Source organism: Felis catus, chromosome A1 (assembly GCF_018350175.1).
Source record: "Felis catus isolate Fca126 chromosome A1, F.catus_Fca126_mat1.0, whole genome shotgun sequence".
Lineage (NCBI taxonomy): Eukaryota > Metazoa > Chordata > Mammalia > Carnivora > Felidae > Felis > Felis catus.
This window is the reverse complement of record NC_058368.1, coordinates 143,860,361-143,874,315: the sequence shown is the minus strand read 5'-3', so window position 1 is coordinate 143,874,315 and position 13,955 is coordinate 143,860,361. Positions and strand designations below refer to the sequence as shown.

At 42.7% G+C, this 13,955-nt stretch overlaps 1 protein-coding gene across 1 annotated transcript in view; it reads left to right on the top strand.

Moving 5' to 3' along the window:
• The window catches only part of SERINC5 (serine incorporator 5), a 103,651-nt gene that overhangs the window by 61,700 nt on the left and 27,996 nt on the right, over positions 1–13,955 (top strand). Inside the window, exons 3-5 of the mRNA XM_011284262.4 lie at positions 7,592–7,770; positions 8,691–8,773; positions 10,461–10,554. Of these exons, the coding sequence (XP_011282564.1) occupies positions 7,592–7,770; positions 8,691–8,773; positions 10,461–10,554 (356 nt within the window). The remainder of the gene's footprint in view (positions 1–7,591; positions 7,771–8,690; positions 8,774–10,460; positions 10,555–13,955) is intronic.

Below are 13,955 nucleotides of genomic sequence, written 5' to 3'. Positions count from 1 at the left end.
GGCAGAGAAAGAGAAAATCCCAGTCAGGCTCCAAGCTGTCGGCACAGAGCCCGACGTGGGCTCGATCCCAGGAACTGTGAGATCATGACCTGAGTCAAAATCAAGAGTTGGACACTCAACTGACTGAGCTACCCAGGCACCCCTCCTCCAAAAGTTCTTTTTATAAAGTAGATAGTACTTTAGAATTTAAGGCAGTTTATTTATTTAATTTTTTAAGTAGGCTCCGTGGCCAGTGTGGGGCTTGAACTCTTGACCCTGAGATTAAGAGGCTCATGCTCTGAGACTGAGCCAGCCAGGCACCCCAGGAAGTTTAGTTAATAGCTATTATGGATTAGGAACTGTGGCAATCACTTTACAAGGACTGACTGATTTAATTCTCAGGACAACTTCATAAGGTAGATGGCAATTTTATTTCATTGTACAGATACGGAAATTGAAGCTCAGAGAGGGTGTGTAATTTGCTCAAGTTAGTAGGGGAGTTGGGGTTGGAAGTCCACTGAGTCCTTGTTTATTTTTTCTGATAATTTTATGGCTTTGAGTTTGGCTGCCTTGAGGATTGAAAGGAAACCCTTTGCCCACAGGTCCCTGCAGAACCAACATAGATGTAGTGTCCTTGGATGCCCAGGGCCCGACTTAAGGAGGCAACACCCTGAGCCAGCCCATTGCCTTCACCCCACAGTGTGGAGCCTGTGGATGATGTGTGTTTTCTTTTTTTAAAACTGGGATGGAACTTGGAAGAGCAAATATTGAACCAGAGCAAATTCCCCCTTCGTGAATCCTGCCAGCTTGTTCAACGTAGAGGTTCTTTGCCTAAAAATATTCACCACTTACTGAGGACTAACTGACTAAGTCACCCACAGAGCATAAAGCAGGTCTTAGTACTTGGAGCAGTGGGTAGTTTGGCTACTTTTATTTTGGATGAAACACATACCCACCTTTTGATGAGCCTGAGAGCCTCTGGGAGTAAATAAGCGGGGGGTGGGGGGGTGGGGGGGGTGGGGTGGTTAGAGTGGAAGTTTAGGCCTCCTGGCATTAGTGTTCTCCTTGAAATGGGTTTGGGGAGGAGAGGAGAGAAGTGGATTTGTGGGGAGTTAGGCAGAGAAGCGCCTGAAGTTAAAAGATGGGCTGGTGTAGATGAAAGGGGTACTGACATGCTTGTGTCATAGTTGAGGGGGGAATGTCAGAAATTAGTTTTGCTGACTGAGTGGAAGAGAGAAGGGAAGGAGGGAGACGTGGATGAGTATTGTAGAGCAATAAGTTCTGTATAAGCAAAACAGCCTAACGGGGTGTCTGGGTGGCTCAGTTGGTTAAGCATTGGACTCTTGTTCTCAGCTCAGGTCATGATCTCACAGTTTGTGAGACCGAGTACTGCGTTGGACTCTGTGCTGACAGTGCAGAGCCTGCTTGGGATTCTCTGTCTCTGTCTCTGCCCCTTTCCCACTTGTGTGCGTGCTCAGTCTCTCTCGCTCTCTCAAAATAAATAAATTAAAAACATTCTTTAAATTAAGCTTTTATCTTAATTCCGGTTAGTTAAGGTGCAGTGTTAATATATTAGTTTCAGGTGTACAATATAATGAATCAATTCCATACATCACCCGGTGCTCATTTTAAGACAAGTGCACTTCTTAATCCCTATCACCTATCCCCCCACCCCCCTCCCCTCTGGTAACCATCAATTTGTTCCCTATAATTAAGAGTCTGTTTCTTGGTTTGTCTCTCTCCTTTTCCCCCCTTTGCTCATTGTTTTGTTTCTGAAATTCCACATAGGAGTGAAATGATATGGTATTTGTCTTTCTCTGACTTATTTTGCTTAGCATTGTACTGTATAGCTCTATCCATGTCATTGCAAATAGCAGGATTTCATTCTTTTTAACGCATGAATAATATTCTACTGTATGTGTGTATGAACACCACATCTTCTTTTTCCATTCATCTTTCTTTAAAAAAAAAATTTTTTTTAACGTTTATTTATTTTTGAAACAGAGAGAGACAGAGCATGAACGGGGGAGGGTCAGAGAGAGGGAGACACAGAATCTGAAACAGGCTCCAGGCTCTGAGCTGTCAGCACAGAGCCCGACGCGGGGCTCGAACTCACGGACCGTGAGATCATGACCTGAGCCGAAGTCGGCCGCTTAACCGACTGAGCCACCCAGGCGCCCCTTTCCATTCATCTTTCGATGGACACTTGGGCTGCTTCCATAATTTGGCTGTTGTAAATAATGCTGCTATAAACATAGAGGTACATGTATCCCTTTGAATTGGTGTTCTTCTGTTCTTTAGGTAAATACCCAGTAGTGCATTTGCTGGACCATAGGGTAGTTTTATTTTTAAGTTTTTGAGGAACCTCCACACTGTTTTGCAAAGCGGTGCACCAGTTTGCATTCCCACCAACAGTGAGTGAGGTTCCCCTTTGTCCACATCCTCACCAACCCCTTTTGTGTCTTGTGTTGTTGACTGTAGCCATTCTGACAGGTGTGAGGTGATATCTTATTGTAGTTTTGATTTGTATTTCCCTGATGGTAAGTCATGATGAGCATCTTTTTATGTGTCTGTTGGCCATCTGGATGTCAACTTTGGACAAATGTCTGTTCATGTCTTCTGCCCATTTTTTAATTGGATCATTTGGTTTTTGGATGTTGACTATTTGACGATTTTTAACCCTGTGAGTTTGCTCACTTATGGTAAAACACAAGCTAAAAATTGAGACTCCTTCGGAAAGCACTTGCTGACTTCTCTTATTACCTGCATGGGAGTGCTTCCTGTGCCCTTGGGCCTAGTCCGAATTCCTGTCCTAAAGCAATTTCCAGACTAGACATTTTCACTGGGATGCCCCAGGGTGCCTCCAACCCTGTATGTTAAAACAAACGCCTGATCTGTTCTAGTTCCCTTGTTTGTCCTATGCCAACCTCATTCCCCCACCACCCCAAACAGTACCCACCACCCCCTCCTTCACTTCATTCTTGTCATTCATATAGTCCTACCAGTTAGGACTTTTACCTACAGAATTTCTAGTCTCCCTACCAGTGGCTTACCTTCTTCATCTGTTACCTGGACTTTTGAACCAGGGCCTTCCACCTTACCCACCTACTGAAACCAGTCATCTTTTCATCTTTCTAGCATGGAGTACACCTGGCCCTTTCCAGAGAGAGCCTGACTTCTTTTGAGCTTTATTTTATGACAAGCAATGCTTTTTTTTTTAGCATAAGTATGTCCCAAATATTGTATGGAGCATTGTTAGAAGGTAGAGGAGAAAGTAAATTATTTCTCCCAAACTGAGAAAGCAACTTTGAGACTGGAAAACGAAGCAGGCAACTCGCTACAATTTATACAGAGTTTTATTTAGGGTAACTTACTGAGTGTGGGGGTGAGGGATGTGGGGGGTGGATCTGGCAGAGAAGGATCCGCGGCAAGTGCAGTTATTCTCTGCAAAGTCTGGGCCTTAGTTTGGATTTTACAGAGGGAGGGGACATGCGTGAGAGCACTGTAATGAGGTCAGAGGGTTCACACGTACCTAATTGACAGCTAACCTTTAATTAGATATTTTGGCACCACCTGTGCCTCAGGAAGAGGGAAGACCATGTTCTATCTAACTGATTCATGGGGCCCAAACAAGCCTCCCCCAGCCTCCATCTGGGCTTGGCAGGCATTTCTAAGTATATTAATCTCCAGGGCACCCTGAACACCCAGCCCCAAGAGAGGTCATCAAGTGAACACAAACTAGCAGGAGGGCCAAAGATGGAGTCCGTACTGTCAGCACTCCTGCAGATGTACTGAGACTAAAAAAATCTGTCATTGTGCAAAATTTAAATTTAACTATACACTTTGTATTTTATCTGGTAATCCTACACATGCTTCTTTGTTTTGTAGCCTGTTAAAAAATACAGTAGTGTCTCTATTTTTTTACATCTTGAACTGATCTAAAAAAAAGAAAATTGCGGTTGTAGAAACTTTCTGACTACAAAATATTTGACATTTCTTTATGAAATCTTGTGTATCTGTCTCTTCAGAGACAAGGACCTATATACTAATTGGTTCTCAGCAACAATGCATTTTTGCCCAAGGCATTTACTTGAAAAAACATGCTATTTTGGAAAAACATGTTTCAGATTCAGGTATTATAATGACTGCAGACATTTTCTGAGTGGAGGGAATCTTCGTTCAGGAAAATGAACTCCAATTAAATTTAGTTTTCCTTTTGCTGATGGAAATCTGAGTAGCCTTTAAGATAATTTCTGGAGAGGGGCATCTGGGTGGCTCAGTTGGTTGAGCATCCAGCTCTTGGTTTCGGCTCAGGTCATGATCTTGCAGTTTGTGAGTTCAAGCCCCGCGTTTGGAATTCTTGCTCTCTATCTCTCGCTTTGCTACTCCTCTCTCTCTCTCTCTCTCTCTCTCTCTCTCTCTCTCTCTCAAAATAAATAAGCTTAAAAAAATCTTTTCTGAAGAAAAAACTAGCTTGTCATGCTTCAATTTTACTTCCAGCTTTGTCATTTTTTTTCCCTCTGCGATATTTTTTTGTCTTGTGAATAACAGTTACAATGTGATTTTCAGCTTATTGTTTTGTTCTGAAGAATGTTCCACTTTGATGTTAATAAGAAGCAAAGTTTCTTTTCTTTTTTTTTTTTTTTTAATAACCATTGACTAAATCTTTATTTTCCAACATTAGTTAGAAATATACTGCTTGTTTTTATTATGGAAGATTAAAATTTTTTTTTTATTTTGTTTATTTTTGAGAGACAGAGAGACAGAGCACAAGTGGGAAGGGGCAGAGAGGGAAGGAGATAGAATCCGAAGCAGGCTCTAGGCTCTGAGCTGTCAGCACAGAGCCTGATGTGGGGCTCTAACTCACAAATCATGAGATCATGACCTGAGCTGAAGTTGGGCGCTCAACCAACTGAGCCACCCAGGCGCCCGCCCCTATTATGGAAGATTTTAATCATTCTGGTAATGCATATAGGTTTTACATTGAAACCTTCTAGTTGGACTAGAAGAAACCATTGCCAACATTTATCAGAAGATTAAGACTCGTAAATAACAGTGTCAACAGATCAAAAAAAAAAAGCTCAATTAATAGCCAATTCAGAGAGAAAAATGCAGATAGCCATAACTTTAGCAAAAGATGTGAACACTACTCATAATGAGGACATTGAAACAAGATAGTATTTTTTATTTTGGGGGAGGAAAATTTTTCCTCACCCTTCAAGAATTTCCTGGCTGGTCTAAAAATTAAATTGATACAAGACAGATTAATAGGGGAAATCAAACTTAATTTCATACTTTCACAGAATCCACATAATCTCATAAACATGAGATTCCAAAGATAGACAAAATGAGGTATATATGTCATCCTGAACTTAGGAGAAGGGGGAAGGGGCTTGAGAGTTCGAGACTCCGATGGGAAGGAAGGCAATTTACTGGAAAATAAAGGGTAAATGTTTGGTAAACAAATTTGCTGGGCCATATGGAAGCAAGGGACAGAGGAATTTTCATAAACAGACCTTGCTGAATTCCTCCTTGTCTACTACCTAGTTCATAGTATGCTGTAGTTTGTTCGTTTCCTTCCTTCCTTCCTTCCTTCCTTCCTTCCTTCCTTCCTTCCTTCCTTCCTTCCTTCCTTCCTCTCTCTCTCTCTCTCTCTCTCTCTCTCTCTCTCTCTTTCTTCCATTTCTTTCTTTCTTCCATTTCTTTCTTTCTTTCTTTCTTTCTTTCTTTCTTTCTTTCTTTCTTTCTTTCTTTCTTTCTTTCTTTCTTTCTTTCTTTCTTTCAAGGAGAGAAGCAGGGCACACCTGAAGCAAGGCTCAAACTCAACGAATGGTGGGTGAGATCATGACGTGAAGTCAGATGCTTAACTGACTGAGCCACCCAGGTGCACTATGCTGTACTGGTCTATGGTGGTAGCTCTCTTCCTGGAACAAGTCCTCTATTAAATTCTCCCCTGCCCCCATCTAATTTTTTTTTAGGCAATTAGCAAGGAAGGCCAAAGTTTTTTGAGTCTTCTGGAACTTGATTGTTTTCAGATCAGTGTAATTCTCACACCAAAGTGGCATATCTTGGGGCCATTTGTTATGAACCTTTACTTTATCTTTAAATTGCAGGTTCAGGTTGGAAATGTGAGCAGTCTCAGGTATTACTGATGAGACATGAATTGCTACAGTCTTTGAAGTGTGGTTTGACTCTAACTCTTGAAACTAAAACTTGATTCCATTTCTAGGTCAGGAGTCTTTCCTGTATAAATAATGGCATGTGTGCAATGAGGAGGCATAGCAATGTTTATTGAGTCAGCATTTGTAATAGCAAGAAAACATATAGCAGGAAACAAAAAATTGTCCCTAACAAGTTCAGTGTGGGAAGCTTACCAATTTTGATCTAGAATTCTTACTATAAAATATTAAATAGTGGTTAAGAAGTGGGTTGGGATTTTATGTATAATTAATAGGGAAAGATCTCCACGGCTTACTGTTAGTTGGAAAGAAACATCACAGAACAATACATATAATCTTTTATTTAATAAAGCTGTTTTTTTGTATATACTATATACATGGTACCATATGTGTGTGTGTGTGTGTGTGTGTGTGTGTGTGTGTGTGTGTGTGTGTATTGTGACTAAGTATGGGGATGAGGACACACACACCTGAACTAATAAAAATACCCACCAAATTGTTAACTCTCTTGAGGAGAGGAGTGACATTCTGGGTCAGGAGTGAAGGAAGTTTCTCACTTTTATTCTGTATGTTTATGCTTTTCAAGAAAAATGACAAGTATAATTTTTAAAAATTCTGATGCTAGATTTCAAAATTCATTAGGATAAGTAAAGGTGAAGTGGTATGCTATGAGCATTGTGTCTTTAAAAATGATTCAGAGAGGGGTGCCTGGGTGGCTCAGTCGGTTCAGCATCCAGCTTCAGCTCAGTCCATGATCTCACAGTCCGTGGGTTCGAGCCCTGAGTCGGGCTCTGTACTGACAGCTCAGAGCCTGGAGCCTGCTTCGGATTCTGTGTCTCCCTCTCTGTCTGCCCCTGCCCTGCTCATGCTGTCTCTGTCTCAAAAATAAATAAAAAGGGGCGCCTGGGTGGCGCAGTCGGTTAAGCGTCCGACTTCAGCCAGGTCACGATCTTGCGGTCCGGGAGTTCGAGCCCTGCGTCGGGCTCTGGGCTGATGGCTCGGAGCCTGGAGCCTGTTTCCGATTCTGTGTCTCCCTCTCTCTCTGCCCCTCCCCTGTTCATGCTCTGTCTCTGTCTGTCCCCAAAAAAATAAATAAACGTTGAAAAAAAAACTTTTTTTAAAAATAAATAAAAACATTAAAAAATTAAAAAAAAATGATTCAGAGAAAATTGTTTGTTTCTCTATGCCCAAAGTACATTTCCACATTGGACTTTGATTTGCAGGCTCAGGGAACACTTCATGACAGCCCCTCTTTACCCAACTTTATTATTATTATTTTTTAGAAGTTTGTTTATAAAGTAATCTCTGCATTCAACATGGGGCTCAAACCCACAGTCCCAAGATCAAGAGTCAAATCTCTTCCACCTGAGCCAGCCAGGGACCCCTCTCTTTACCCAGTTTTAACAGATGACTTTTTTCTGTTTTTTCCTCAGATTCCTTTTTACGAAGATATTTGTAAAGGCATTAAAGCTGGTGACACCTGTGAGAAACTAGTGGGGTATTCTGCCGTGTATAGAGTCTGTTTTGGAATGGCCTGTTTCTTCTTCATCTTCTGCCTTCTGACCTTGAAAATCAACAGCAGCAAAGGTTGTAGAGCGCATATTCACAACGGGTGAGTCTTCAGTCTTGGGGGGTTGGTTTCTCCCTTTTTATTTTGAATAGTTATTTATTTTGAGAGAGAGGGAGTGTGAGCAGGGGAGGGGTAGAGAGAGAGGGAGTGAATCCCAAGCAGGCTTGGCACTGTCAGTGTGCGGGGCTCTAACTCACAAAGCATCAATCCGATCACGACCTGAGCCAAAATGAGGAATCAGACGCTTAACCGACTGAGCCACCCAGGCGCCCCTAGTTTCCCCTTTCCTGATATTCAGAATAGTGTTCCTTGACCTCTTCTAATCCGACCATCTGACTGCTCTTCCTGTAGTTGAAATTGTTGACACTCGTTTTCGGGAAGGGGGGATTTGTCACCCCTCAGTGGCCCAAGAATTAGAATCCTATTGGTCACGCCAGTATCACAGTGAGAGATGCAGCAGAGATAGGCGTTTTTATTTCTAGTACTAAGACCTACCCCTAGGTCATTTCCACCCCCCTGCAACAAAGTGGTGTTTTGCGCAATCAGCGGCTCTGCTGAATTGGTCTTAATTATGGGACAAGGCAGTCTCCAGTCACTTAATTACTTCCTCTCGATTTGGAAGGAACAGTACCAATGGTAGAAACATGGACTGACATGCTTACCTTCTCTCTCTCTCTTTTTTTTTTTTTTTTGAGAGAGAGAGACAGAGCATGACTGGGGGAGGGGCAGAGAGTGAGGGACACAGAATCCGAAGCAGGCTCCAGGCCTGAGCTGTCAGCACAGAGCCCGATGCGGGGCTCGAACCCATGAACCATGAGATCATGACCTGAGCCGAAGTCGGACGCCTAACCGACTGAGCCACCCAGGTGCCCCCTGACATGCTTACCTTATAAAAGGTCTTTTGTCCTTCCATGAATATCATTTAAATACATTTCCTCTTTTTTTTTTTTTTTTCTTTCCAGCTTTTGGTTCTTTAAACTTCTGCTGTTGGGGGCCATGTGCTCAGGAGCTTTCTTCATTCCAGATCAGGAGACCTTTCTGAATGGTACAAATGGGGTATTTGGGGTACCTATTTATTTTGTTCTTACCCATTTTGTAAAATTGTTCAAAAGTGTAGTCCGGGGTGCCTTTGATATTTCGAATTAGTGATTTTCTTGTGGTTTAATAAAAAAAAAAAATTCCTGCCTTACCTGCTCACACTGTATCCACCTTCCCCACTCCCTATCCCTTCCTGTTCACTCCTCTTTCTCCATCTAGATCTTTCCCCTATTCCCTCCCTTTCTGGCCAGGTGTTACTCTACAGCCTGGAGAATTCAATTGATAATTTTAACGTGATTGGCCTGAAGGGAAAATGGGGCCCTGCAAGTCTGTCTGAAAACCAGTTTAGCATGTCAGCATGACACCATCACTGAAGGGGTTCTGGGACGCCTTGTTCTTTCTGAGCACTGCCCGGAAATCTGCCTACGCGGAACACGAGGCTACTGAGTTTTAAATCAGCTGCAGCTATAATGAGATAAGAAAGGCATCATCCAGCCTTATTTCTAAACTTACCTATGTGAAACTGTATATAATATTGGATTACATTTCTTATTCCTAGAATTTCCCAAACTTAATTTAATTTGGAACCGTTAATCATAGCTGAAACAGGGGCCCTTCTACATGAAAACTAGGGAGATTCAAAACATTGTTTAACCCAGACGAATTCATTTTCCTAATTAAGGTAGTAAAAACATTCACACTGTGTCTGTCAGTCCCTAAGGAACAGCCTATGGCCCCTCAAATGGTCACTAGGGTCTGGCTAGTTTTTAGGGGCATAACTAGCTGCATGCACTCCTGAAGGAGGTCCTCTCCAAGTCTTATTTTTCCCTAAAATGCTGTTAACTAGTTTTCTGTTCCCCACAGATGTACTTTTATGTGTTAGAAAGATAGATTTAGAATGGGATGGGGCCAACAGTTCTTTTTATAGACAACTGCAGTTCAGCCATTTTCATAGACAACCTGTAACCTAGAGACATGGCACGGAAGGTTAGAGCTTCCTTGTAGCAGAGTGAGGAGTGGATCTGAGTCCATGGCCCCCAGTCTGACCCTCATTTCCCTACTAATCTCTGGTGGCTCACTGCCTTTTTTCTTCTTAAGATGTGTTTTTACTTACAAATCGTGGGTCGTTGTTGATTTTGTGAATAGCTGCGTCTTTTAGGGTAGCTGTCAGTTACAGTGTGTAGGTTCAGCTTAGATGCTCAAGAGCCACAGACACTGCTTTGTGTTCACATCCCAGCTACGTCCTTTACTGGCCTTGGGACATTTTTTTTTTTTTTTAAACGTTTTATTTCTCTTTTGAGAGACAGAAAGAGACAGAGTGTGAGCTAGGGAGGGGCAGAGAGAGAGAGGGAGACACAGAATCCGAAGCAGCCTCCAGGCTCTGAGCTGTCAGCACAGAGCCCCATGCGGGGCTTACACCCACAAACTGTGAGATCATGACCTGAGCCGAAGTCGGACACTTAACTGACTGAGCCCTGTGGTTGTGGGACTTTGTCGATTTGCATAGACTCTCAATTTTTCTCATCTGTAAAGCGCGTGTAACGATAGCACCCATCTTATACGGTTGCGTGGAAATTAAATGTGTTGCAGGTACAGTAAGAATGTAGTAAAGATAAACTGTAGTCATTATTCTCCTTTAAGCTCAGCACTTGGAGTGATCCCCTCACCTCCTTTTGGATGGTCTTCTTTTGCAGCCTGGCGCTACGTGGGAGCCGTCGGGGGCTTCATCTTTATAGGCATCCAGCTCATCCTGCTCGTGGAGTTTGCACATAAATGGAACAAGAACTGGTATGTGCATTTTGGGAAGGTTTCCAAGTGAACTCAGTCGTTGCTCGGGGAAACTGCCTGCAGTACGGTGTTGATAGAGGGTCTACCCCGAGCTGTGTTGGCAGGGGTGGGGGCAGCCTGCTCGTGCGAGAAACAGGTTGGCGCACTTTCCCTTCATTCCTCTCCTCTACCGGTTTTCCTCTCCTTTCTTCCTTTCCTTCTTCCATGTTATTTCTTTTTCACTTGTTGGCTTTTCCCTCTGTTCTCTCATTTGGGCTCTGAGTCAGCTGCTGTTGTGACTTAGCCACACTCACATCCATTGCTGGCACCTCTTGGCCCTGGCTCCCCGGTTGTGACGCTAGGTGCCTGAAAACTTGGGCAGGTTTTATCTTATGCCTCCATCCTCAGGAGATTTAGAAAAAAGTACTTTGGGGGCACCTGGGTGGGTCAGTCAGTCTGACTCTTGGTTTCAGCTCAGGTCATGATCTTTCATGAGTTTGAACCCCATCAGGCTCTGCACCAACAGTGCGGAGCCTGCTTGGGATTGACTCCTTCTCCCCCTCCCTCTCCCCCACTCGTGCTGTCTCTGTCTCTCTCAAAGTAAATAAATACACTTAAAAAAAATTTTTTTTTGGTTCTTTCTCAATCTGCCTAAGATTATAAAGATCTGTTGTGCTACCTTAGAAAGCCATCCTGAATTTAAAAATGTAGATTCTTTCTAAGCACCTTGAGCATGGAATTCACATCCTAGGATAAGTAGGAAATGCCAAATTATTAATAGCTAGTTTTATTTCTCGCTGAGCCACACAGTTCAGGAAATGGCAACTAGGTAAGTGTCAGCCCCTTGAGTGCTAAAGGCCAGGCTGACTCCCTTTGTGCCCCCAGGCAGGGCACTTTGCTGCTCTTGTTTGCTTAGCTTCCTTATAAAATAACAAATGAGAATAACTATCTATTGTGCCTAGGAAGACTTCTTGTTGTTCTGTCATTTTTATTCGCATCATGTTATTTTAAACTGTTTTGGAAAAAAGAAATCAGAAAATAATGTATGAACATGAAATTTATTTTTTCTCATGGACAAAACAAAATATACGGTCCAGATTCCCTCAAAATAACTTTTCATTCTGATTATATTCCTCAGCTTGGTGGTAGTTAGTGTTTCATTGGGTTTGGTTTTGTTTCTTTAGAGATCAAATCAAGAGATGCCTGAGTGAAAGGCTAGTGTTATCATTTTATAATTTAGTGAATACTAAATACCCAAATACTTAATAGTCAGTTTCTAAAATATTTACAGCACATAGAGGAGTCACATAAGTGATACTACAGAAATTTATTTTGTCTAATATAAAATCATTCTAAATGTTTCCTAAAATTCTTACACATATAGGTCAAAATAGGGAACTTCATGGTGGAAGAATACCGTTTTTTGTTTTTTTTTTTTTAGTTTTTTTTTTTTCAACGTTTATTTATTTTTGGGACAGAGAGAGACAGAGCATGAACGGGGGAGGGGCAGAGAGAGAGGGAGACACAGAATCGGAAACAGGCTCCAGGCTCCGAGCCATCAGCCCAGAGCCTGACGCGGGGCTCAAACTCACGGACCACGAGATCGTGACCTGGCTGAAGTCGGATGCTTAACCGACTGCGCCACCCAGGCGCCCCAAGAATACCGTTTTTGATACTGGGTGCCTGATTTACCCAGTAAGCAGTATGTTCTCTTGACAATATTTGAGCTTCTTTACTCTGACTTGAATGTTTTGCTCAGTTCTGAAGCCATTTTCTGGGACTAATTATTCATGCTAAGTTTTAACAGGCATTTTGGAAGAGTTTGGCTGCCGTAAAAACCTTCCAGAAACCACTCAGTAAGAACAACTTATGCGCTTTGCAACCGATGATGTTGCTATTGTCTACACATTGAGGCCAGTATCCCAACAAAATCCCTTAATGTCAGCATATTCATAGTTGATTTGTCTGCCTAAAATTAGGATTAAGCTAGGCAGCTCACTAATAATGTATTTTCAGATAAATTAATCTAATTTACTAGGTTTGTTTTTTAACAGACACTATTGCTTACAAGGATAGTCTAGAAAATATAATACATCACTTTTCATGGAACAACCAAACTGCTTTTTCTTCCCTTTTCCTCTCTGTTTTCTCTCTCTCTCTCTCTCTCTCTCTCTTTTTAAGTTTACTTATTTATTTTAGAGAGAGAGAGGGAGAGTGAGAGGAGAGAGACAATCCCAAGTAGGCTCCCTCCCGACTGTCAGTGCAGAGCCCCATGTGGGGCTTGATCTCACAAACTAGGAGATCATGACCTGAGCTGAAATTGAGAGTTGGCCACTTAACCGACTGAACCACCCAAGTGCCCCTGTTTCCTCTTTTCAAGAAATATCTTGAGAAGAAGATCCCAAAGGCAGTAGGACGGAGGCCATGGGTCCGGAAACCAGGAGACTGCAGGTGTCTGTCCCTCTGCTCCTCTAGATCGCTGTTTCCCTTTGGGCATATTACTTGGCCTCTCTGACCGCTGTTTTCACACCTGCAAAATAACATGGTCACGCTAGATGTTTAATTTTCTTTTTCCTTTCGACCTCAGATATTGTGATTTGAAGTGACACTTCTATATCAAAATTGAAATAGCAAAAAGTAGAAGGTACATTTAGGTGTTTCTAACAAAGACCCATTTTCTAAACGTGCTAGATTTGTCATTTCTGCTGTGGCTAGGTGTTAGTTACTCCAGAACCCGAGCCCAGCCTGGTGCCAGCGTACTGCTGGGTTGGTGCACTCTGCCCCGTTGTCTAGTCTTTTTCTAATCTCCTTTGAAGCACTTCTTCTCATTTAGCATTTATTCACAGTTTTGGGGAGTACTAACTGTGTCCCAGACAATGTGGTAGGCACTGAGAGTATAAAGATAAGTAAGTCATGGCACTTGGGTTATCTGCAAAACAAAAGGTCATCAAGGAGGATGTCATGAATCTGGAGCAGCAGGAATAGCAGCCATTCTCCTAAAACACTGCTGCACAAAGTTATTATTTTTTTAATGCTTGTTTGTTCCTGAGAGAGAGGCAGAGAGAGACAGAGAAAGAGAGTACAAGTGGGGGGGGGGGGGGGGGGGGCAGAGAGGGAGGGAGACACAGAATCTGAAGCAGGCTCCAGGCTCTGAGCTGTTAGCACAGAGTCAGACACAGGGCTCAAACTCACAAACCTTGAGATCATGACCTGAGCTGAAGTCGGACGCTCAACCAACTGAGCCACCCAGGCACCCCCACAAAGTTATTTTTTAACAGCTGACATTTCTTACACTAGTATTCAGTAGGCACCTGTTTGCCAGGCACTCAATAGCAGGAGAAGAGCAGTGAACACAGTGATGTCCTGCTCTATGAAGCTTACCTTCTCCTGTTGGGGAGGGCAGGAGGCATGGACAGATAACC